Source organism: Furipterus horrens, unplaced genomic scaffold, assembly GCF_987537825.1.
Source record: "Furipterus horrens unplaced genomic scaffold, mFurHor1.1.pri manual_scaffold_3, whole genome shotgun sequence".
NCBI lineage: Eukaryota > Metazoa > Chordata > Mammalia > Chiroptera > Furipteridae > Furipterus > Furipterus horrens.
Genome location: NW_028327173.1, coordinates 156,922,700 through 156,944,813, shown reverse-complemented (window position 1 = coordinate 156,944,813; position 22,114 = coordinate 156,922,700). Strand labels below are relative to the sequence as shown.

The window sequence follows — 22,114 nt, the reverse complement described above, 5'->3', positions numbered from 1 at the left end:
ACCCTTTCCAAGCTCTGTTACTTGGAATCAGGAAAAAATAATGGTGGCTTAAACAAGGTAGAAGTGTGCGCTCCTCTCCTGCAGAGGAGTCTGATGGGCAGGCCAGGGCAAGCACAGCACCTCCACCAAAGCATCAGGGACCCGGGGCTTTGCAGCTGCCCTGTCCCTGGGGTGGGACTCATCCTCAGGGCCAAGCTGATACTCAACTGTTTTCTCCATATGCTCACTGACAGAGTGTCCCAGGGGAAGATTGTGCCCCTCCCAGTTAAGGAGACTTTCCAGAAGCCCCACAGAGCATTACTGATCACAGGTCATTGGCCAACACCTACTCACATAGCCATGCCTTGCCACAAGGGAAGCTGGGATATGTAGTTTTCATATGGGCAGCACTGTGCCCAGTAAAAATTGGGGCATAGTCCCTAGGAAGAAAGGGGAGGCGGAATGTTAGATAGAAAATTAGCAGTTAAGTACCCGATACCTTGGTTTCTGCCACAGCAAGTTTCCTTCCAGCCCTGAAACACCCGTGCCGTGGTTCTAGGATTGGCCCTGCTTTACCTGACCGATTAGAGTCCCTGGCCCCGAGCCCGAGGGGCGGAGCTGCCCTGGGCATCAGCAGAGTGAGCCTCGTGCAGCCGCAGGGCTGAGCCAGGTTCAAGCTTGAAAAGCCAGTTTTTTCCAGAGGTCGGTCTGTCTAACTGGAGTAGCAGAACAAACACAAAATGGGCTCACGTGAGACTTCTCAGGAGAGCCCAGCATTAATAACCCCAGCCCCATGCTGCCCGGCAGAGGGACACCGGGGCGTCATTCACCTCAGGGTCTTAGCTTCCTCTTTTGAACTAGGAGCCCCATCTCTCATGTCCTCTGCAGCGTTCACGTTCACGAGGAAGGCTGTGTGCTCTGAGCCCTAGGTCATCGCTTTGCCTCTCTGAGTCGCTGTTTTATTCATCTGTAAAATGGATGGAAGGGGTATAGGATTTTTGTGGGGCTTGATTGAGAATCCCTATAAAGTATCCACAGAGCCCCTGACACGTAAGTCATGCTAGGTACAGAAAATGGCATTATAATAAGGTTCTGCCATCGTAATCTTACAGCATGAAAAGTGTAATGCATTTTTGAAGATCTCTAAATTATGTAACCGAGTATTTTGGCTTGCAGAACACTTACATTCTCGAGCACATTTTGAATAGTTGCTCTCCAAATAATGTCTTTAAAATGTTTTTATTCAATATGTTTAAGTGAGAATATGCAGAAAGGAGTTACCATAGACATGAGACTGCTTTCCCTAGAGGCCTATTTGCAAACATGCCTAGTGGCTGGATTTCCAGAAGGTTCTCGCAGTTTCCCAATTGATAAGAGAGGCTCGTTGTACCTAAGCTTCAGCTGTGGATGTAAACAATGTAGTTCGTTGGGAACACCTGCTTTCCTCTGGGCGCTGGAATTTCGGTATCTGTTAGGGGATGCCTACATGACCAGATGCCTTAAAAACCTCTGGGTACTGACTCTCTAAGGAGCTTCCCAGGTGTTGTGGCAGTTCATTGCTGGAGGAATTAAGTATGCCCTGTGTGACTCCGCTAGGAGTGGACCTCTGAATGTGACCCCATGTACTTTTTGCCTTGCCAAGTCACTTGGTATTCTTTTGGTAGCATTTACTAAATACAGTTTTGGTGTAATGTTATCTATGAGTGCAACTAAATGCTGGGTCCTGTGAGTGCTAGTGGATCGCTGAACCTGGAACTGGTCTTGGGGACCCTCAACACAGGAGACGTAGGGAGACAAAATTGTGTGTTCAGCATGGTCACATAGGAAAAAAAGACGAGAAGGAAATTCACTGGAATGCTGAAACAGTTACTTTAGAGTGATGAGTTTCCCTCCCTGCCTGTCTGCATTTTTCTTAATGAGTAACTATTGCCTTTTTAATAGCCAGAAATGAATGTTTTAAAAATTCTTTCATTTGTTTGCTTTAGAAACAATAAAAATCAGTCAATAATTGTAAGTGGGGAGTCAGGCGCTGGAAAGACAGTGTCTGCTCGCTACGCCATGAGGTACTTCGCCACCGTCAGCAAGTCGAGCAGTAACGCCCACGTGGAGGACAAGGTTCTGGCGTCTAACCCCATAACGGAGGTGTGTAGCTGGGGCTGGGGTGGGAAGCGGGCTCCGAGGCAGGGCGTGTGATGATGGAGAGGCAGTTGGTTTGTGTGTGTGTTGTTCTGGCTAACCACAGCTCCCACTCTTTGAAGACCAAAGAAGCGAGCATGGGAAAGAGGCTGGAACCCTGCTCTCCAGAGGGATCAGAAGGAGCAGGGGCAGAGATTGCTGTTTCTGAGGCTCTCCTCCTCCACCTGCTGAGCTAGAAATTCTACCATCAGGTGTCAGGAGTCCGCTGTTCACATTTATATCCCAGGGGAAATTCCTCAACCATAGATACCAGTGCAGTGAGACCAGAGGAGCTCTCCAGCCAGTGAGCACCAGCATTTCCGAGCTGACGATTCAATATGCAGGGATTGTATTGTGAGCTATTGTTAAACCTATGGTAGTTTGAAATCAGTCATGGTGGGAGTATCTACACTTTAAAAATTGGCAAATACCACATATCAAGGCTCTTCCTCCTCCCTTCCAACGGATTCATCAGCATAACCTGGATGGTCAGAGGTGTGGGCAAGGCCAGCCATGATAGTGCCCAGGGGTAAGGACACAACCCTCTCAGAGGAAGGGGCATCTGAAAGGCTCAGGGGAAGGCCCAAAGGCCAGCTCTGGCTGCCTTGCAAAATGGGAAGAGGACCAATTTGTATTTATTTGGAAATATAGCAAGTAGTTAAGAACATTAGATTTCAAAACCTTACCAGGTTTTAGTATTAGAGTTATGTGAACTTATAAAATGTGTTAGGAAGTATTGCCTCTTTGTCAATTTTTTGGAAGAGTTTGAGAAGGATAGGTATCAAATCTTCTTTGAATGTTTGGTGGAATTCACTAGTGAAAATATTTGATCCTGGACTTTTACTTTGGGGGAGGTTTTGGTTGTTTTATATTGTTTTGCTTTGCTTTGTTTTTTGAGTTAGATGATAGTTTTAATAGCTTTACTGAGCTATAACTGACAAACAATAAATTGCGTGTATTGAAAGTAAAAACAAAGAAGAAGAAGATGAAGAACAAGAACATTAGATTTCTAGACCTCTCCTCTTTGTTTTCTCCTCAATATTTATCAGACAACCTATTTTGTTTAAGTCACTGTGCCAGATAATATGGGACATAATGGAAAAGAATAAGACCCAGTCCCCAAGTTTTAAGACTCTTCTAACATAAGCATATTTTAAAATTAAACAGAAACATAAATCACAGTCCAAGATAGCAATAGAAAAGTCAAGAAGCACTTCCCAGTTAAATGCCCAGTGCATAATTTTGTGTGATTATTTGATCAGGGTTGGCCTTGCCCAACAGCTAATAAGCTCCATGAAGGCAGGACCATGTCTGTTCGGTTCACCTTTGCCTACCGAGCATGTGGCCCACAGCAGGGTTCAGTGAATACATGCTGTAACCAAGTGTGATGACCTGGGCAGGAAGTGCAGTGTATGTGCATTAAGGGTACTTTTAGATGAAGAATGCCCAGGAAGGGAGACAGGCAGAAGAGATGGAATTCAAGAACAGAAGTAAAAAAGCTCAAGTCATGCTCAGAGTGTGGGAGGGATGAGAGAAGGCAGCTTTTTGGTTGAGTGGAAATTTTGAATAGGGAAGTGGTAAGGGCTAAGGATAGAAATAAATGTTTGAATGAAGGAGATGGACTTTTAATTGAGCATTTGTAATATTGGCAGCATGGATAAGTTGAGGCACTTTATATTATTTTCCTCTGAATTCTGTAAGATGCTTATTTTTCTCATATTACAGAGAAGGATGAAATAACATTTCTAACATCACACAGATAGTAAGAACAGAACCCAGGGTCCTAAAACATCAGAACCTGTGTCCTTTTTGGTTCTGCCCAGTGTCTCCCAGCAAGATTGAGGGGAGCCTCGAGTGGCAGGCTAACGGTGCTTTGTGTTCCCTGTAAGTCTTGGGCTGCTTCCCGCACACCCCCGATCTCTCTCTGCTTATCAGACTTCCCCTCAACATACAAGATTGGATTTTACTGAAACTGCTCCAATAATGTTAATAAAAATATCTTTTTAATGTGATTATTTTAAGAGTCTCCTATGTTTTGTAGGCTGTTGGGAATGCCAAGACCACCCGCAATGACAACAGCAGTCGATTTGGGAAATACACAGAAATCAGTTTTGATGAAAGAAATCAAATTATAGGAGCCAACATGAGAACTTACCTATTGGAGAAATCCAGAGTTGTCTTTCAAGTAAGGGTAAAAATATTAAATTTCCTTTTTCCCAACTTTTAAAGTATTGTTTCCATTCATATACATGTTAGAAACCTACATTGTTCTGTGACTTGAATAGAGTATATTTCTACTTTCATCTGCAGTTTGGTTTATTTTTCTGTTTCTTAAAATTTTATTAAACTTATTTGGGTAATATTGGTTAAGCCATTATGTAAATTTCAGGGGTACACATTATCATGTGACATCTGTATACTATATTGTGTGCCCATTACCTGAAGTCTAGTCTCCTGTCACCATATATTTGACCTCATTGCCACCTTCACCCTCCCCCCGTCCCCCTTCCTCTCTGGTAACTACCATTCCATTGTCTGTATCTGTGAGTCTGTTTTTGTGTTTGTTTTGTTTGTTCATTTTCTGCTTTATGTTTTCTATCCCACATGTGATTGAAATCATATTGTTCTTATTCTTTTTCATCAGCTTATTTCACTTACAATACTCTCAGGATCCATTCATGTTGTCACAAATGGCAACATTTCATCCTTTTTATGGCTGAGTAGTACAGGTAACCCCCGTATAACACAGCTGTTAGGTTCCTAACAAATGCCATGTTATGCGAATCTGTGTTATACAAAACAGAGCTAGTACAAAAAGGGGGGTTAGGTTCTATAAATTAAAAAAACATACTATTATATTTTTATAATTAAGATAAATATCTTTATAAAGCAATTTTCATCAAAAGTATTACATATTAACATGAATTAAGTAATGTTTTCTTCATTATCACTACCAAGCTCCATTAACTGAATGTGTTTTCTTTTTTGACAAGATATCCTCATCCTCTGAACTTTCTTCAGCATTATCTTGAGTTCTATGCTCTACTTTTTGCAAAAAAATCTGTTATTTTAGATTGCTTGCTTTTAGCTGAGAGATCTTTATAAATTTCGTTATATGGTGCTAAGCACTTTTGAAGTTCTCTCTTAAACTTTCTGCTCCTTTCAGTGCAAGGATCTCCTTTTAAGAAGTGTGACTAACTGTTCAGCTAAGTCTAGGCCTTTCTTTACGCTTTTTAGAGTAAACTGTTTAACTCCTTCGTTTTCATCAGTGCTGTCGTCCCTAAGTTATCTTGGCACATTCCAGATGTCATTTCCACCAAAATTGCTTCATCAGTTTCTTCTTCCACCAGCAATTCTTGGATATCGTCTACAGTCATATTATCAAAACCTTCCCCTCCTAAAGACTTAGTAAGTTCTACTATTGCATCCATTCTGTTTTCTGCTGGCTCAATTACATTTTCACTTTGAATTGACTCCGGCCATATATTTTTCCAACAAGCATTTAATGTTGTCAGTTTTATTTCTTTGATGGATGAGTTCATTAGATTAATACAGTCCAAAATTTTATCACGTTCGGTATCATATGGGAATTTCCCTAATTTTGTGTTATATGGGAGTTTTCCCCAATTCTCTAATCATGTTAGAGACAAACCATCTTATAGAAGTACCATGTTATATGGGGGGTTTCCCCATTCTCTAACTGTGTTAGAGTGAAACCATGTTGTAGAAGTACCATGTTATACAGTGGCTATCTGTATTCCATTGTGTGTGTGTGTGTGTGTGTGTGTGTGTGTGTGTGTGTGTATATATATATATAATATATTTTTTATCCAGTCTTCCATTGAATGATACTTAGGCTGTTTCCACGTCTTAGCTATTGTAAATAATGCTGCAATGAACATAGGAGTACATATATTTTTTAAAATTACAACTTATATGCAATATTATTTTGTATTAGTTTCAGTTGTACAGCATCATATACTTTACAAAATAATCCCCCTAACATTTCCAGTACCTACCTGGCACCATACATAGTTATTATAATATTATTGCATATATCTCTACTAATAAAGTATTTTCAAATGTTCTGAGTAGACACCCAGAAGAGGGATTGCTGGGTCATATTGTAGCTCTATTGTTAATTTTTTGAGGAACCCCCATACTGAAAAAAAAAAAAAAAAAGGATAGATGCAATATCAATGGAGTTGCATGTCCTAGAGAAAAGATTATAACTTTTAATTTGGGGCACTTAAAAAATCATTAAGAGTATAAAAATCAGGTTTATCTTTCTAGGGCATGAAACCTGTTTGAAACAGACAAAGCTGTTAGACTGGCTCTCCTACCTGAAAGAGGATGGGATTAGAATTAGTGAGGGAGAATTTAAGAGAAAGGCTCTTCTTTCAGTAAAATGGAGAAAATTCTCTTAGTTTTGGCCCAGGAGGAGAGTAACAGGAAGACTTCTGTTGTAAGAAGTTTCTTAAAATTTTCAGTGAGTACAAACTACATGATTTCCACTTCATAGAATGTTTTCATTTAATAGCATTGGGGTCATTATCTGGAGACCACCTTGGGCCACCAATCTGCCTCTGGGGGAGGAAGGGCATGCCTGTGAGCTGGCCAAGGGGAGCAGGTGGGTCACCACAGGACTGACCACAACAAATGCACACATGGGTGCCTGGGTCCCTGAGAGCAGTTTTCAGTCCAGCTTAACCATCTAAGACCCTCTGGTAAAAACTTCACATTTTCACTTATAAAGGATTGGCGTAATTCTCGGACTTGTCTTTCTTTCACAGTCAGAAAATGAACGAAATTATCACATTTTCTATCAGCTTTGTGCATCTGCGCAGCAGTCGGAATTTAAACATCTTAAATTGGGTATGTGATGGATGGTATATAGAAGTCTATTATGTAGGGCTTTAAATTCTAGGTTAATTTCTTCATATAGTAACAGCACTTAAAAAATATATTCTGTGCAAAGATATAAGATCCTTGGGTTTGGGGGTAGAATTGATGCCTCTAAGGAGATAGATTAGGGCTGATGGTTGGGGTGGGTCCGGTGGGGGGGAGCCCTTCAACCCCAGGGTTCTTTTCAAAGGTCATGGGTGATCGTGGTCATCAGCTGGAACCACCCGAATAAGGCCTCCTGACAACAAGACTTGCTGCCCTGAGTCTTCCAACTTTTCTTTTTTATCTGAACTCCTTGGATGGTCATTTTTCTAATATGGCTGCCATATTTTCCTTCTGAGGTAGAGTACCTCTATCATAATTTGAACTTCCTTGATGACTCAGGTCACTATTATATGTAGTCATAATGAAATCACATAAAGATAATATCCATGCCTTATGTACTAAACAGAATGTGAATAGCGAACATGAAAAAGTTTTCTGAAGAGTAACCTACTATTCAAATATTAGCTGTATATGAGGTCATTATCCTGTTTGTGTAATGGCTTTATAAGGGTATACATATATCAAAATTCATTGAAGTGTACATCTTAAATGTGTGTAGTTCGTTGTACATTTAATAAACCTCACTAAAAAATGTCTGTGTACAGAAATTTGACATAGAAAGCTGTATAATAAAATTGTTAGGTGTAGAATAAAAAATCATGAGCTTTAGGATCAGCCCCATGTTAAAATTCTTGCCCTAACATCACTGTGGGACCTTAAGGAAGTCACTTCACTCTTCTGAGCCTCAGCTTCTGAGTCTGTAATGTGGAAGTCTAAGGAATAAATGGAATGGCATGTGTAAAACACTCAATATGGCTTATTAAGAACTTCCCTTTTGATAAACATGTATGTCCAAGTTTCTGTGTTACAGACACAACAACCGTACTTTTGATTTCAGGGAGTGCAGAGGAATTTAATTACACAAGAATGGGAGGCAGCACTGTCATTGAGGGTGTGAATGACAGGGCTGACATGGTGGAGACTCAGAAGACCTTCACACTGTTGGGTAAGTGGAAGTATCCTATCCATGGTGTGGCCATTTCCTTTGTAAAACAAATTTTTCTTTTTAAAGGCAAGGATACCAAGCATGCATGTATTCTGAAGATTCCTAATAAATTCTTATTTTAGAATGAGCCAATCAGGACATAGTTAGAGGCCACATGATTAAGACAGTGCCTTTTCCTTAAAAAATCCAGCAATCAACTTTTTCGTCCTCAGTCTTACTGGGTTGTTGGGAGAGTCCTGGGCTAGAAGCCCTGTGGATGCTCATGAGCTCTTCTGGGTTGACTAGAGAGAAGCCTGGTGGAAGCCACGGCCTCACTCAGCTCAGAAGTGTGATATTGGCCCCACGTGACCTTCATGGGTATCCTGATGACGATAAAATAGTGCATACTGATATGGAGCTTAGGTATCACCCCAAGCACTTTATTACCTGTATTAACTCATTTAAACCTTACAGCCACCCTAGGAGGTAGATGCTAGTATTTCCTGCATTTTACAACAGGGAAACTGAGGCACAGAGATGGAAAATGATTTACTCAAGGTTACCTGGCAAGTATAGAGGGAACTGGAATTGGACTCAGGGTCTTAAAACATCTCATTTTTAAATTTATTTTTAATTATTTTCAATTACAGTTAACTTTCGATATTATTTTGTATTACTTTCAGGTGTATAGCATAGTAGTTAGACAATTACATACTTCACGAAATGTTCCCCCTGACAGTTCCAGTACCCACCTGGCACCACACATATTTATTACTATATTATTGACTATATTCCCTCTGCTGTGCTTTAATCCCCATGACTATTCTGTAACTATCCATCTGTACTTCTCAGTCCCTTCGCCTTTTTCACTCAGTCCCCCAGCCAAGGACATTTTTTTTTCATTGCTTGTAGAGAGAGAGGGCTTATAGAGGAAGGGAGGGAGAAAGAGAAGGAGATAAACATGGATGTGAAAGGGAAACATTGATCAGTTGCCTTTTGTACACGCCCCAACTAGGGACCAAACCCGCAACCTAAGCACGTGCCCTGACCAGGAATCGAACCTGCGACCTTCCAGTCTTACAATGACAATTTATTGTTATCTCTTGTGATTCTGGGTGGACTGGTCTCAGCTGGGCACTTCTTACACGAGGACTCCCATATGATGGTGGCAGAGACTGGATCCTCTGAAGGCTTCTTTGTTCGTGTGGGCTGGGATGCCTACAACTGCTGGGGGCTGAGTGGGCGTCTCTCTGTCTCTCCACGGAGACTCCCTCACTGCATGCTGGTCTCACAGTAAATGGACTGCGCATGCATGGCTACCTTCTCCTGGAGCCAGTTCCAACAGGCCCAAGTAGACTCTGCAGGGCTTTTTATGCACCCAACCTCAGACGTGATGCAGCCTCACTACTGCCATGTGCTGATCATTGAAAGCAGCCAAAGGGCCAGCTCAGACTCAGGACTCATGAGAGGGGACTATGCAGGGCGTGAATGCTGGGCCATCTTTGGAGTGGCCACTGCAGGAGCTGTCAGGGATGTTGTGAGGATTAAGAGATCATGTCTAACATGATTTGTGAACTGTGCCAATGCTATATCACTTCATGAAAACATGACCTCACTGCGTGAATCACTAAAAAAATGTCCTAGACCAAAGGTTGGCAGACTGAAGCCTATTTTTGTAAATAAAATTTTATTGCGATGGACACACTCATTGGTGTAAGTTTGGTCTATGGCTGTTTTCATACTGTGGTGTGTTTACTCAGCTGAGTAATCATGACATCAGCCCCACTACCTGCAAAGCCTAATAAGATAACATTTGCTGACCCTTGCCCTAGATGATACAGTGAGAATAGTTGAAGAGCTCCTTAGAGTTTTCTCGCAGTGTGGGGAAAGACTTGTGGACTTCAGGAAGCCATCCAGACTCATGCCAGGGTGTCCAAGCATGACGACCCAGTGCCAGGCAGAGGAGAAGTCTGATTAGTCCCCGGAGGTCCGTGTACTGTTGTGGAGCAGATTCTTGCCTGGAGCCAGGTGACCTCACTGTAACTTGGAGATGACCATCACCCCGTGCTCCCACAGCCAACGGTTTCATGCTGTGAGTTGGTTTCCTGGTCTCCAAATCTGTGCCATCAAACACCGTAGCCACCAGCCACAAGTACTTTAATTAAATTGAAATAAAATTAAAAATCAGTACTTTGGTTGCACTAGGCATGTTTCAGCTGCTCATAACCATGTGTGGCTCATAGCTCCTGTGCAGTACAGCACAGATAGAGCATCATTCCCCAAAGTTCCATCCAACAGCATGTCTGCTAACAACGCGAAAACCTTGTTGAAACTGCTTGTCCCACTGGCTTCGTTCTCGTATTTGTGCCTCAGTGTTATCTAGCTTAGATGGAGACCCCCTCCAAGGAGAATGCCTAACTTGAATCTTATACAGGCTTATAACACACTTGGGCACATCACCCTCTTTTAAAATGCGATTGCTTGTAAGTCCTTATTGGTTGATTTGTCCATGCCTGTGTTTTGTTATGGGAAGAGTATAGAGAGACGAGCAGGGTTAGCAGCGAGGTTATCAAGTTCAAAACACAAACCCGCTTCACAGCAAGCCCAGTAAACGGGCCTCTGTGCCTGGCATGGGGCCATCGGGGGACCTCCACATCACACACACCGGGGGAAGCCCAGGTGGCTTCGTGAACTCCACAGGCCTCGTCACTGGCGTGACACTGCTGAATGGACATACCCTTCTATGTGTCAGTTTCCCTTCTGTGCAGTGGGAACGATACGAGTACTAATTCATCTCGTCGCTGTAAGCATTAGAGAGGTGACGGTGGGAGGTGCCGCGACAGTGCCTGGCAGGCAGGCCTTCCTCACTTTCCCTTTCTGTTCTGCTCCCGAGGACCCTGGGCCAACCACAGCGTTATCCCTGATGAAGCAGAAGGCAATGCAGTTTGATCAAAAGCTCCCTTCTCTTGTTCTCTGCTGACCTCATGGAATTCATCCTTTGACTCTTGCCTGGCCCGTTAAGTCTCTGAAAGAAAAAACACGCTGGGAACAGTCAGCCGTAGCCAGGACTCGGGCTCAGGGGACCTGCCCATTGTGTTTCTGGTTGAAATCTGACTCGGGCCAGCAGTGCTTCTGCGTGACTTTGTCCCACTAAAGGCAATGACTGAAGTGGGAGCTGAAGTTCTTTCTTGCCCAGCGTGGCTTTGGGGGTATTTCACGTTTGTGACCCTGGAAGGCATGCAGTAGTTAAATGACTTAGTTGTGGATCACACAAAGGGGGGGTGGCAGAACCCAGACACCCAAACTTCACATTCTTAGTTGCTTTGCCTTGTCACCTACCTGCCGTGTATCGCCACGGCAGCCTGGGAGCTTATTTCTGGTAGAGGCGTCCGTCCTTCCAGTGGATTAGCTCCAAATGGAAAGGCAGCAAATGCTGAGACCCAGTGTGAGCTGGATTCATCCTATATTTTTGGTTTGAAGTCTTTTTGACACTTTGATTTTATTTCATCTTTGAAGTAGAGAAGACGCCCTAGGTTTTTAAACTATTTAAGAACATGACCTGGTGGCCCTGAAATATTACAAGTGTCCTCACATAGCAGCAGTGGGGCCACAGAGGCTCTTACTCGGCATTTCTGCTTGGAGGGGGCAGGGGGCGTCGGGGGTCTCTGTTCCGGCCGCCGTCTGGGGCAGCCCAGGGAGCACAGGAGCCACCTGTGTGAGCCTGCCCGGCCGGCCTGAAGGCAGCCCCAGGCTCCGTGACTCACCGCAGTGTCACTCCACCGCCTGGTGCTCACCCCCATCCACCCCACTCCTGCACTGGGCTCTGGACCCAGCGGAGCGCTGCTCACAACCGGCAGGTTCCCCGCTGTCATTTCTGGGAGTCAGACACAAAGTCCTCCCTAGTAGCTGGTTTGGTTTATTTTCAGCTCCAGGAAATGGACTAATGCCTTCATGAGGACCAAATATGTTATGTATTCATAATTTATATTCTGCCCGTATCATTCGGGGTCCCAGCGGGAAACATGGGGCACACTCCAATGAGGATAAAAGGAGGAGGGTTTGTTTATGAAGGGAGCGACTGTAACCATGTGGATGGGGCTCGGGGCGCTGCGAGGGGCAGTAGGGACCTGGGCACAGTAGCAGAGCTGTTAGCTGCTCTTTCCCGGGCGGCACAGAGTGTTACTGGGGCCTGAAAGGAGGGTCAGGAAAGTCAGTGCCGGCTCAACAGCAGTGACCTTATGTTAGTCAGCAACAGGGTCAGCCTGAGGCAGCGTTACGGGAAAGGAAATAGATGAGGTGGCCAGTCCCTCTTTCCTCCTGCTCCCTGACCGTCTGCCCCAATCCGCACTGCTCCAACCCAACCAGAGGCCAGAGGACATGAGAACCCATTGCCTTGGTCCAGACATGTCAGCCCCCTGGGACAGAGAACAGGGTGCAGAGCAAGTGAAATCCATCAAGCACCCCACCATAAAAAGAATTCAGGGAGCTTATGAACAAAAAAATAAAATAAAATACACGTTTAAAATAAAGCAAAAACATCACAGCATAAATGAGCACTGATTCTCCCAGGAACATGACATGAAACAGTTACCTGGATATTAATTTTTGTATTGAACTTCCTGGTGGCCACAACAAAAGGGGAAACCTCATGGCTTATAGAGTTCACGCTGTGCGCCGCACAAGGCAAACTGGAAAAAGCAGTGAGCCAGGTTCTCCCTGGGTTCCGCTTCACACCCCCTGTCCCAACTCTTGGCTCCAATGGTGCAACACTATTGTATCTTAAAAGAACTCATGTGTTATCTTACTAATGGTTAAGGAAGAGAAGAAATGCAGTGTGCCTAATTTGGGAAAACTTTTGTTTTCAGGTTTCAAGGAGGATTTTCAGATGGATGTTTTTAAGATCCTGGCAGCCATCCTACATCTGGGCAACGTGCAGGTCACAGCAATGGGCAATGAGAGATCCACAGTCAGTGTAAGATACTTGTTTGTTTCACCCTTCCTGTGTTTGGAGGGTCATCAGGAGAACAGCTAAGGATTCCCCTGCCTTTGCAGTTTAGCACCAGGCACTTTGGGCCAGCTGGGGAGACCCGCTGAATAGGAAGAAGAAAGCAAGGGTTTCCATTGGTTGCCATCTTCCCCTTCTTCCCCTTGCAACAGAAGGGGAGGGGAAAATGCATTTTCTATGTTTTTCTTTTATTTAAGAAATTTTTACTGAGCACCTACTATGTGCCAGGCACTATTATAGACTCGGGAGAAGGAGCAGTGACCAACACAAAACAAGATGCCCCTCATGGAGCTTATGGTCTCGGAGACAGAAGAGGAGGAGAGGAGACACAATGAATAATTCTAGGCTGTGGCAGCTGGTGATGGCTGTTCAATAGGAAAGCAGGCAGAGTAGGGGGTAGACAGGAGCTTTTGTATAAGGCATTCGGGGAGATGTTCTGAGTGCTCCTCACACCTACATCCTCATCCTTCTTTTCTGATGTGGTGGCAGTGGGCAGAGGCCTGGAGACAGGGAAGTGAATTGTGCCTGTATCTGGGGGAAGGACATTTGAAGAAAAGAGAGCAGCAAGTGCAAAGGCCCCCAGACAGGAGGTATAATCTGAGAAATAGCAGAAACGTCAGTGTATCCAAAGAGGAGTGAGTGAAAGGAGGCGTGGGGGCTGAGGCCAGAAAATGAGGGGTGGGGGCCGCAGGTTGTTAGGGCCTGAGGAACACTGGACAGTTGTAAGCAGAAGGGCCACCTCCCACGTCCTGACACTCACCTGAATCAAACACCAGTGGAAATATAGAGCCATGAAAGTTTCGTGGCAGATTTCTTTAATGAAGAGACAAAAGGTAAGCTTATGTGGGTGTCTTCTGTGACAAGTATTATGAGTGATTCTTGGAATGCGGCATGTGTCTGGTTGTTCTCATCAATATCCACATGAAGAATGAAAGAAGACATAGTAAGAGATGTTTCTATGAATGCCAACAGCCATGGTGGCCTTACTGAGGGTGAGGGGCAGGGTCAGTGCCCCTGCGGCCCCTCTCGCTTCAATCCCAGGCCTGACTGTGTCTCGTGAGGCTGGTCATCTCATGCCAGCTCATCCGCATCTCCTACAGGCCCATGTTGGGAAGCCAGAGGGCCCTGACTGGCTGGGCTGGTGCTGGTTTAGGTGGCTGGGAGGTCCTGACAGAGCTTGTGTTCATTTTTAAAGGGGGATGACAGTCACCTGAAGGTGTTCTGTGAGCTCCTGGGCCTGGACAGTGGCAAAGTTGCTCAGTGGCTGTGCAATCGCAAAATCATCACGACCTCTGAGACGGTGGTGAAGCCCATGACCAGGCCCCAGGCTGTCAACGCCAGGGACGCGCTGGCCAAGAAGATCTATGCCCACCTGTTTGACTTCCTTGTGGAGAGAATTAACCAAGCGTTGCAGTTTTCAGGCAAGCAGCACACTTTTATTGGTGTTTTGGACATTTATGGGTAAGATTCTCTTCCATGAGCCTATCTTTCCTCATTTGAATGTAGCATGCCTATTATTCTGAGATCATTTTGTTCTGGTTTCTCCTTTGTGTTTCACATGATCAGAAGGATGGTGTTCTCTGTTGTTTGCATGTATGGATGTCAAGTGCAATCTCCTGGGCTGCAGAGTCTTATTTAGTGTACTAAATAAATACTACTTTAATAATGTCCACATCAAGAGCTCACCACCTGCCAGCGACTGTGCCCTTCCTCACTCGCTCCTCAGACAACCCTGTAATTAACCCATTTGAGAGGTGGAGCAGCCAAGGCTTCAAAAGCTCAGTAACTGGTTCACAGTTGCTCTGCTGCTAGGAGGACCAGTGCCGTGTGAGGCTGCTGCCCACCTCTGTCTCCTGATAGAGGTGCCCTGAGGTGTGGATCTGGATGCACCTCTCCCGCAGCACAGGGAAGGACAGTCCCAGAGGTCCTGCACCTCGCCCAGGCTCACGGGCCAGAGGAGGATTCAAACCCAGGCCTGTTGCCGGCCCAGCTACATCCTCATCCTGTCCTGGGTAATGAGGGTCTCATAGTCACCCCAGCCCCTCCCCACAAGGTCCCACATTGGAACTTTGTTCTTCATTCCTCTCTTTGCCCATCCCAGGTCAGACCCACACTCAAGATGCTCATGGATTAGCCAGAGCAGTGTGCGGGGCCAGGCCAGCATGGAGGTGGGCTCCAGCATGGAGGTGGGCTCTAGGGGTGCTGTGGGCGTCTTGCCTTCCACGCCCAAACCCTCCCCCCCTAGGACCAGTCCTGGTTTCTCCATGGTGAAAGGGGCAGACTGCCCCAGGAAAGGCATCACAGAGTATTCCACCCAGATCAGGGAGTGGTCAGTCCCCCAGGCCCATAAAAAGCAGCTCAGCTGCCTTCCCCATGCAGAGGGGAGAGCTGGGCTCTGGGCCTCCTCACCTTCTGGGGAAGGGTAGGCAGAGGAGCCACAGTGAAGCCAGGTAAAGAGGGTGCCTCAAGGGAGTTACTTTGTTTAATTTAAATCCTAAATTAATACATGTGACTACCAATTAATAGTATATGTCAACAGTTATAAAATGCTGATACATGACTGGGATCATCTAGTAAATTATCTACCTTTCCTTGTTCTAAAAAGAAACAGTATGTGAGCAGCCTGTAATAATTTAAGTAGACTTGTAAAAAGGAATAGTCCTGCTTCACTGTAGTCTCTTTGTGGTACAAACAGGTGATTGTGCTATTATTCACTATTCTTTTCTGTGCTTTTAAAGTGTCTTAAAAATAAATAGACCTTTATTTTAAGAATATATAGTTTCACTCATCCAGCAAATATGTGTGTCCCAGGCACTGTGCAGGGCGTGAGCAGCAAACAGCACCGGCACATGGCCCTGCCCTTGGGGGCTTGTTTCAGCGGAGAAGGCAGTGGGTATCAGATGAGGGTGATTCCTGTGAAGGGGGCGGGGAGCACGTGGGAGGTTAACTGGGAACAGGAAGGAGAGGAGGGCAGCTGAGTGCGAGGAGCAATAAGTGAGGAAAATGGCAAGTAGGCAGGAGTCAGATCCCAGAATTGAAGTGTTTTGGCCCAGTGCACAAGCCTGAGTCAGGAGTAATTATAAATTCACAAGAAAGTCTTAGCGTATGTGTTAAGTTTTAATTTTAAAATTAAATTCCTCTTCAGAAATGATCAAAGTAACATGCTTGCAGCCACCCATGAATGAATGGCGCCCCTCCAAAGAAATAAGCACCCCCTTTTAAGTAACAATGCTATCGCCTGGGGTGAATCCTTTCACACCTTTCTCCAGCATGCTCACATCTAGATTAGTGGTATTCCGTGCGCACTCTGAAACTTTTGAGAGGACTGAACGCCATTTGGCTTGGAGTTACCCTTATTGAAAACATTTAAAGATGAAGCAGTGGGCTTTGAGGTTTCAGCTGGGAACCACGTGAGGGCTTGTGGTCCCCCAGCCAGCGGGCGTTTATTTCTCTGGGCCTGGAGCTATAAAGGCCTGGGGCTGGGGCCCGATCCCTGGGGGTGAGCACTGCCCTGCAGCAGGCCTGGTGGGTGGCCCTGAGCAAGTCACAGACACTCTCTGAGGCTCAGTTTCTGCATCTGTACAATGGGGCCTTTGTTGCAGGGTTATTACAAAGATCAAATGGAAGAAATGGTAAAGACATCTTTTGCAGGGGGCGGGGGGGGGGGACAGGGGGTTATCAGTGGCTTTATTTCTCCATATTTTCAGTTAAATATAAGGAATTTAAAATAGTTATTAGAATTAGTCTTTACTATACCCCTGGGTGTAGACATCTTTAGAACCATAAGCATTGTTCACATGTGAAGGGTTGTCAGAGGTAATGCACTTCTGGCATTTTAAGCCATAGATGTAAGTCCTTCCACTGGTTTTGAACTTTAGCTCTGGGGAAGGTAGGCAGAAGGGCAGGAAAATAATCACTGATGCTTGACATTACGCCCCTGCTCCAGAAAGCCCTGCCTTTGACCTTGGGTATGGGCCACAGAGCACCGTGAGGATCTTTTGACTCTTCCCCCAAGCCCAGCCCTGGCCTGTCTGCAGTGTGCAGCCTCTGGACCCACCAGAGTGCACGTGGAATGGCACTGTCAGGCTGTGCAGTCACCCTGCAGCTATTGAGAGGAAAGTCGAGGCCCTCAATCTGCCCAGGAAGTCTGAATCGAGCCAAGCTGGCTCAGTCAAGGGACACTCCCAGGGGATCTGTGGTTGGCACTGGCAGGCACCCCTAGGGATTAGAGCAATTCAGAACCAAAGCTCTGGAGGCACCAAGAGCTGGGATCAAATTGTGTGTCTGGTACTCTTTGCCAGCTGCCAGTCTCTGCGACAGTCACCCATGGTCATCGTCTTCTCTGGTCCTCACGTGGGACAGTGGGGTCACTATAGCCCCCACCTAGGGTGGTGTCAGGGTTACATGAAGTGATGTGTATCGCTGCTAATACCTAAGCACTGGGAGAGCTTCCTCCTGGCAGGAGTGTTCACCCAGCCACCTGGTGAATTTGGTGCCTTAGTGTTGTTCAGCCAACATGTTTCCCAGAATGGGATCACTCATATGCAAGTCCAGAATTCTGGCTTCTCTTGAGAACCAGATGATCTAACATCCTGACCCGCATTAAACTGTGGCCACAGCTGGCTGGAGCTGAGTGGCAGCTGCCCCGCTGGACAGTCCTGTTTGCCATGGTCTGCACAGCTCAGATCTCTGTTGTCTCCAGCCTGCTTCTGTTTCCCACCCTTCTCCTCTCAGCTCTGGAGTCACAGCTCCGGGGCAGCCCCAGAGAGGCCATTGAAAGTCTGAAATGGAGGCAGGGCCTGTCTGTCTGGGACCTGACGGGTTCTGAGGGCTATAGGTATCAAATGACCTTGCCCTTTCCTTCCAAGACCTATGAAAGTACCTGGTGGCGGGAACACTATGCTGCCTCTCCCTTCAGCAGGCAATGAGGAGGGACTGGGAAGGAGAGTTGCTTTTCTACTGGAAGTACAGGTGTTTGAGTCAGGCAGGTGCTCAGCAATCTGACAGTAGCTGTGTGACCTCAGGCAAGTTTCTTCACCTCATCTATCAAGTGTCATTAATTACACCACTGTCAGTGTTGTCATGTAAATGAAATGATACCTGCTACTGTGGCAGCCTGTTGTAATGCCTGCCTCTGGGTCAGAGTTATGTACGCACCAGGTTCCTTCTGAGGCAACCTGGGAAAAGCTGATTTATAAACTGACTGCCAAGCTTTCTGGTATCTTTAAAACTTCCAGAAAATATAGCAAACTTTTAAGCTCTGAACTTTGTCCAAAAACACTGACCTATAAATGAATACATGTCTTTCAAGTTATACTTTAACTTGTTTAAACTGTATTTCAGTTTTGAAACCTTTGATGTGAACAGCTTCGAACAGTTTTGCATCAATTATGCTAACGAAAAGCTGCAACAGCAGTTTAATCTGGTAGGTGACCCTTCTGCCTTCTTGAAACTCATTCTCAGCCCTACATGCACTGGAGCAGGGAAAGAAGCACAATCAGGCTTCTTTTCCTTCAAATTGTGGTTAGTCAAGGAGCAGCACGCTGCCTCACTGCGCCACCTTGTGGCCATATCTTGAAACCACACCTTCCACCCTCCTAGTTTATCTTTTTGGGGCCATCGGCCCACTTTTCCCTTCCGGTTCCTCATCTGTCACTCTTGGATTCAGACTCCCGCACGCAGCCAGACCAAACGGTTTGGTTAGTTTCCTGAAGGCTCCACGTCCTTGTGTAACCCTGTGTCTTTGCACCTGCTGCCCTGTCTGCTATAACCCACCTGCTCTTCCTGTCCTTTTCCTGTCCCTTCATCCTTACCTGGTGAACTCTTCCACTTGTCCTTTGAAATTCAGCTTCTTGACACAACCCCGAAGAAAAGATAGGATGACATCATGGAGAGCATGGACTTTTGCCTGAACTGCACTGGGTCTGAATCTCAGCTCTGCCACCTGCTTTCTCTGGGACCTCAGGCTCTGAGTCTCTGTTTCCCCTCTGCCTAATATTTTTGTGAGGCCTAATATTCAGTAAGTGTTTTCTTCCCTTTTTCTAATCCCAGAATTAGCCCATATATAAACATTACATTTCACCCCACTGCAAATTTCTATCTCATTAGCATTCTCAAGGACTCCCTGGACCTGTAGCATTTAATAGCCACAACAAAGGTTGTATCCAAGTGGATATGCAGCACAGCTAACTCGCACATCTGCAGGTCCCCCCCTCTCCTAGGACTCCAGGGCCAGGTTGTCTCCAACACCGGCCTTCACCTCAGCCTCGAAGTAATGCACATGCAAGACACACCCTGAAAATAGCACAGGGCGGCTGCAGCTCTGTTTTCCTCGTGCCCCTCCTCCTCTTCTACTTTCTCCTTTTTTCTCTTTTTTTTGAGTCCTCTGTCAATGTGCAAAGTCTCCTGGCAGGGGGAGGTAATACTGTAACATGTCAACACAAAAGCCCTAGTGGGGACTGTCTTCTAGCTCCTGTCTCATAAATCTGGCTGCTGCTGGACCCCTGCACCTGGTGGCCTAGGGACCTCAACAGTGACCAAGCGAACCCGCCACCTACCTTCCCTCTTGGCCTCCTTACCGTCCATGCTCCTTTCTGTCCCCACCACCATGCACCCGGGGTCCTGGCCTAACGCTGTCCTCACCTGTGGCTCTTGGTCGACCTCCTCCCCCAGAGTCCTCCATGTCACCTCCCAAGTGTCCAGGCACAGCAGAACTGAGTCCCGACTGGTCTCTCTGCCTCCAGTCCTGCCCGCAAAGCCATCACCCCAACCCCCCAAACCGACCTATCTTTTGAGGTCTCGTCATGTTCCTCCCTCGCTCATCCCCTCCACTTCCTGGGTCCTCACTGCCCCTAGGAAAAGGCCACAGGGCCAGAATTCTCCAGAGCATGTGCAGGTCTTGTGTGCCCCCGCCCCCGACATGTGACTGTGCCTTCCCCTCGCCCCTCACTACCGAGCTCGCTCTGGGGCCGGAGCGGGAATCCCTGCTGCTCCCACTGGGTTCTTCCATGGGAGGCTCTCTCCTCGTTGCCCCACTCCTCCTGCCCCCTGCAGCCAGGATGAGCCCGCCCAGGCTTCTGGGGGCCTGCCTGATACCCTTGAAGCCGAGCAACTAGTGAGCAGAGCTCTCCCCGTTGTTGGACCCTCGCACCGGCCCCACGGCCAGCACTCCCAGGCAGGCTGGCTCTGGCCTGGAGAGCAGCAGCAGCGCCCGTGAGCCCGGAGGCCCCTAGGACCCTCCTGAATACCTGCGGTGCTGGAGGAGACAGGATGTGGGCTCCCGCTCAGACTGGGCAGGAGGAGGATGTCGAACCCCGAAAGAGGAACTCAGGGGCATTGATCGTGGGAAAGGGACACAGCCTGCACTTCTGGGTCCCCCATACACATTGCATTTTCCAAATGCTTATTACATCCTGCTCTTCAGAAGCACGCTTTAATATTCTGTTTTACTTTCTCTATTAACTTCTGGATTCCCAGCATGTCTTTAAACTTGAACAAGAAGAATATATGAAGGAAGATATTCCTTGGACTCTGATAGATTTTTATGACAATCAACCAGTTATTGACCTGATTGAAGCAAAAATGGGCATTTTGGAGTTACTGGATGAAGAATGCTTGGTAACTTAAAATTTTTTGTTTCAACTTATAAGTAGTAACAGAGGAGCCTATTGCAAAGTGGATTTTTTTTTTTTTTAATGTACATATAACTTGCTGGCGTGTGATCCAGTTGGTTAGATATTAATACTGGGACAGCAATCTGTCGCAGGAACCTGAGAGGGAGGTGAGCCTTCCCAATGCCCTCAGAAGGTGTAGCCCACGCGTGGGTAACATGCACGACCTCTTAGCTATGGGCCATGTCCAGCAAGGAGGTGCCCTTTGAGGCTGTCCCTAGGTGTAGGCAGAGTGGACATGGCAATAGCAGGTGACCCCCACACCAGTTGTTAATGACTAATGAGAAGTGAGTTTTCTTTTACTTGATTCTATGAGTCATCCATCGGGAGGTGTGGCTGAAGAATCAACACCAGCTACTTGGAGAGAAGAGGTAGCTCAGAGTTTTTCTATTCTTATTTCCCTCTGGGAGGAGCAACTTTGTATTGAGTCAGCCTGGCAGTGTCCTTTCCAAGGTAGCCTCTAGGACCACAGACGTTGCTAACTGACCAGTGTCACAAAGTATTAGCTTTAAAATCACCATTGTCAAGAACAAGCTGTGTAGCCAGCTTAGTCTGAGGAGGTAAGGTCTTATTAGTGCAAGGAGGTAGTTATTCATTCGTCAGCAAAACAAAAGAAAAACTTTTCTTGGGGGTAGGGTGGGGAAAACTCCATTTAGGTGCCAGTCTTTCCCCATAAAACTGGAAATAAAGTCACATTCACATAAAGGAATCCATGCTTCTTTTTCCTGAGCCTTTGGACTTCTTTGGGAAAAAATACAAAAATACTGCCGATTTTTCAGAAATAAAATTCTTCATTCTTAAGTCACTATATGACGATTTCCCTTTAGTTATAACGTATTGTTCTAAAGGGCTTTGGTATGTCCAGTTAAAATCACTCTAAAGACTATTGAGGTCAAGGACAGATTCACGCCTAGAATTGCTTTCAAAAAGGAGCTGCACATCCAGAGCTGCTCACTCTAAGGTCCCAGGTATCAAAATGAGCACTTTTCCATAAAAAAAAGAATGAAATCTCACATTTATGACAATGTGGGTTGACCTAGAAGGTATTATGTTCAATGAAATAAGTCAGAAAAAAAGACAAATATCCCATGATTTTGCCTATATGTGGAATCTTAAGAACAAAATGAACACACTAATAACAGACTCAGACACAAAGAGAGAACTGGTGGTTGCAGGGGGCAGGGGTGGTCAGGGGGTGGGTGAAAGCAGTGAAGGGGTTAAAAAGTAAGGATCGGTAGTTGCAGAATAGCCACGGGGATGTGAAGCACAGTGTAGGGAACACAGTCAATAATATTGTGATAACTATGCACAGTGTCAAATGGGTAGTAAATTTATCAGGGCAATCACTTA

The 22,114-nt window shown here is 45.9% G+C and overlaps 1 protein-coding gene across 1 annotated transcript in view; it reads left to right on the top strand.

Moving 5' to 3' along the window:
- The window catches only part of MYO5C (myosin VC), an 82,774-nt gene that overhangs the window by 15,481 nt on the left and 45,179 nt on the right, over positions 1–22,114 (top strand). The window contains exons 5-12 of the mRNA XM_090270612.1: positions 1,965–2,121; positions 4,196–4,339; positions 6,948–7,029; positions 8,003–8,110; positions 12,955–13,061; positions 14,290–14,555; positions 18,438–18,519; positions 20,571–20,711. Coding sequence (XP_090126738.1) covers positions 1,965–2,121; positions 4,196–4,339; positions 6,948–7,029; positions 8,003–8,110; positions 12,955–13,061; positions 14,290–14,555; positions 18,438–18,519; positions 20,571–20,711 — 1,087 coding nt within the window. The remainder of the gene's footprint in view (positions 1–1,964; positions 2,122–4,195; positions 4,340–6,947; positions 7,030–8,002; positions 8,111–12,954; positions 13,062–14,289; positions 14,556–18,437; positions 18,520–20,570; positions 20,712–22,114) is intronic.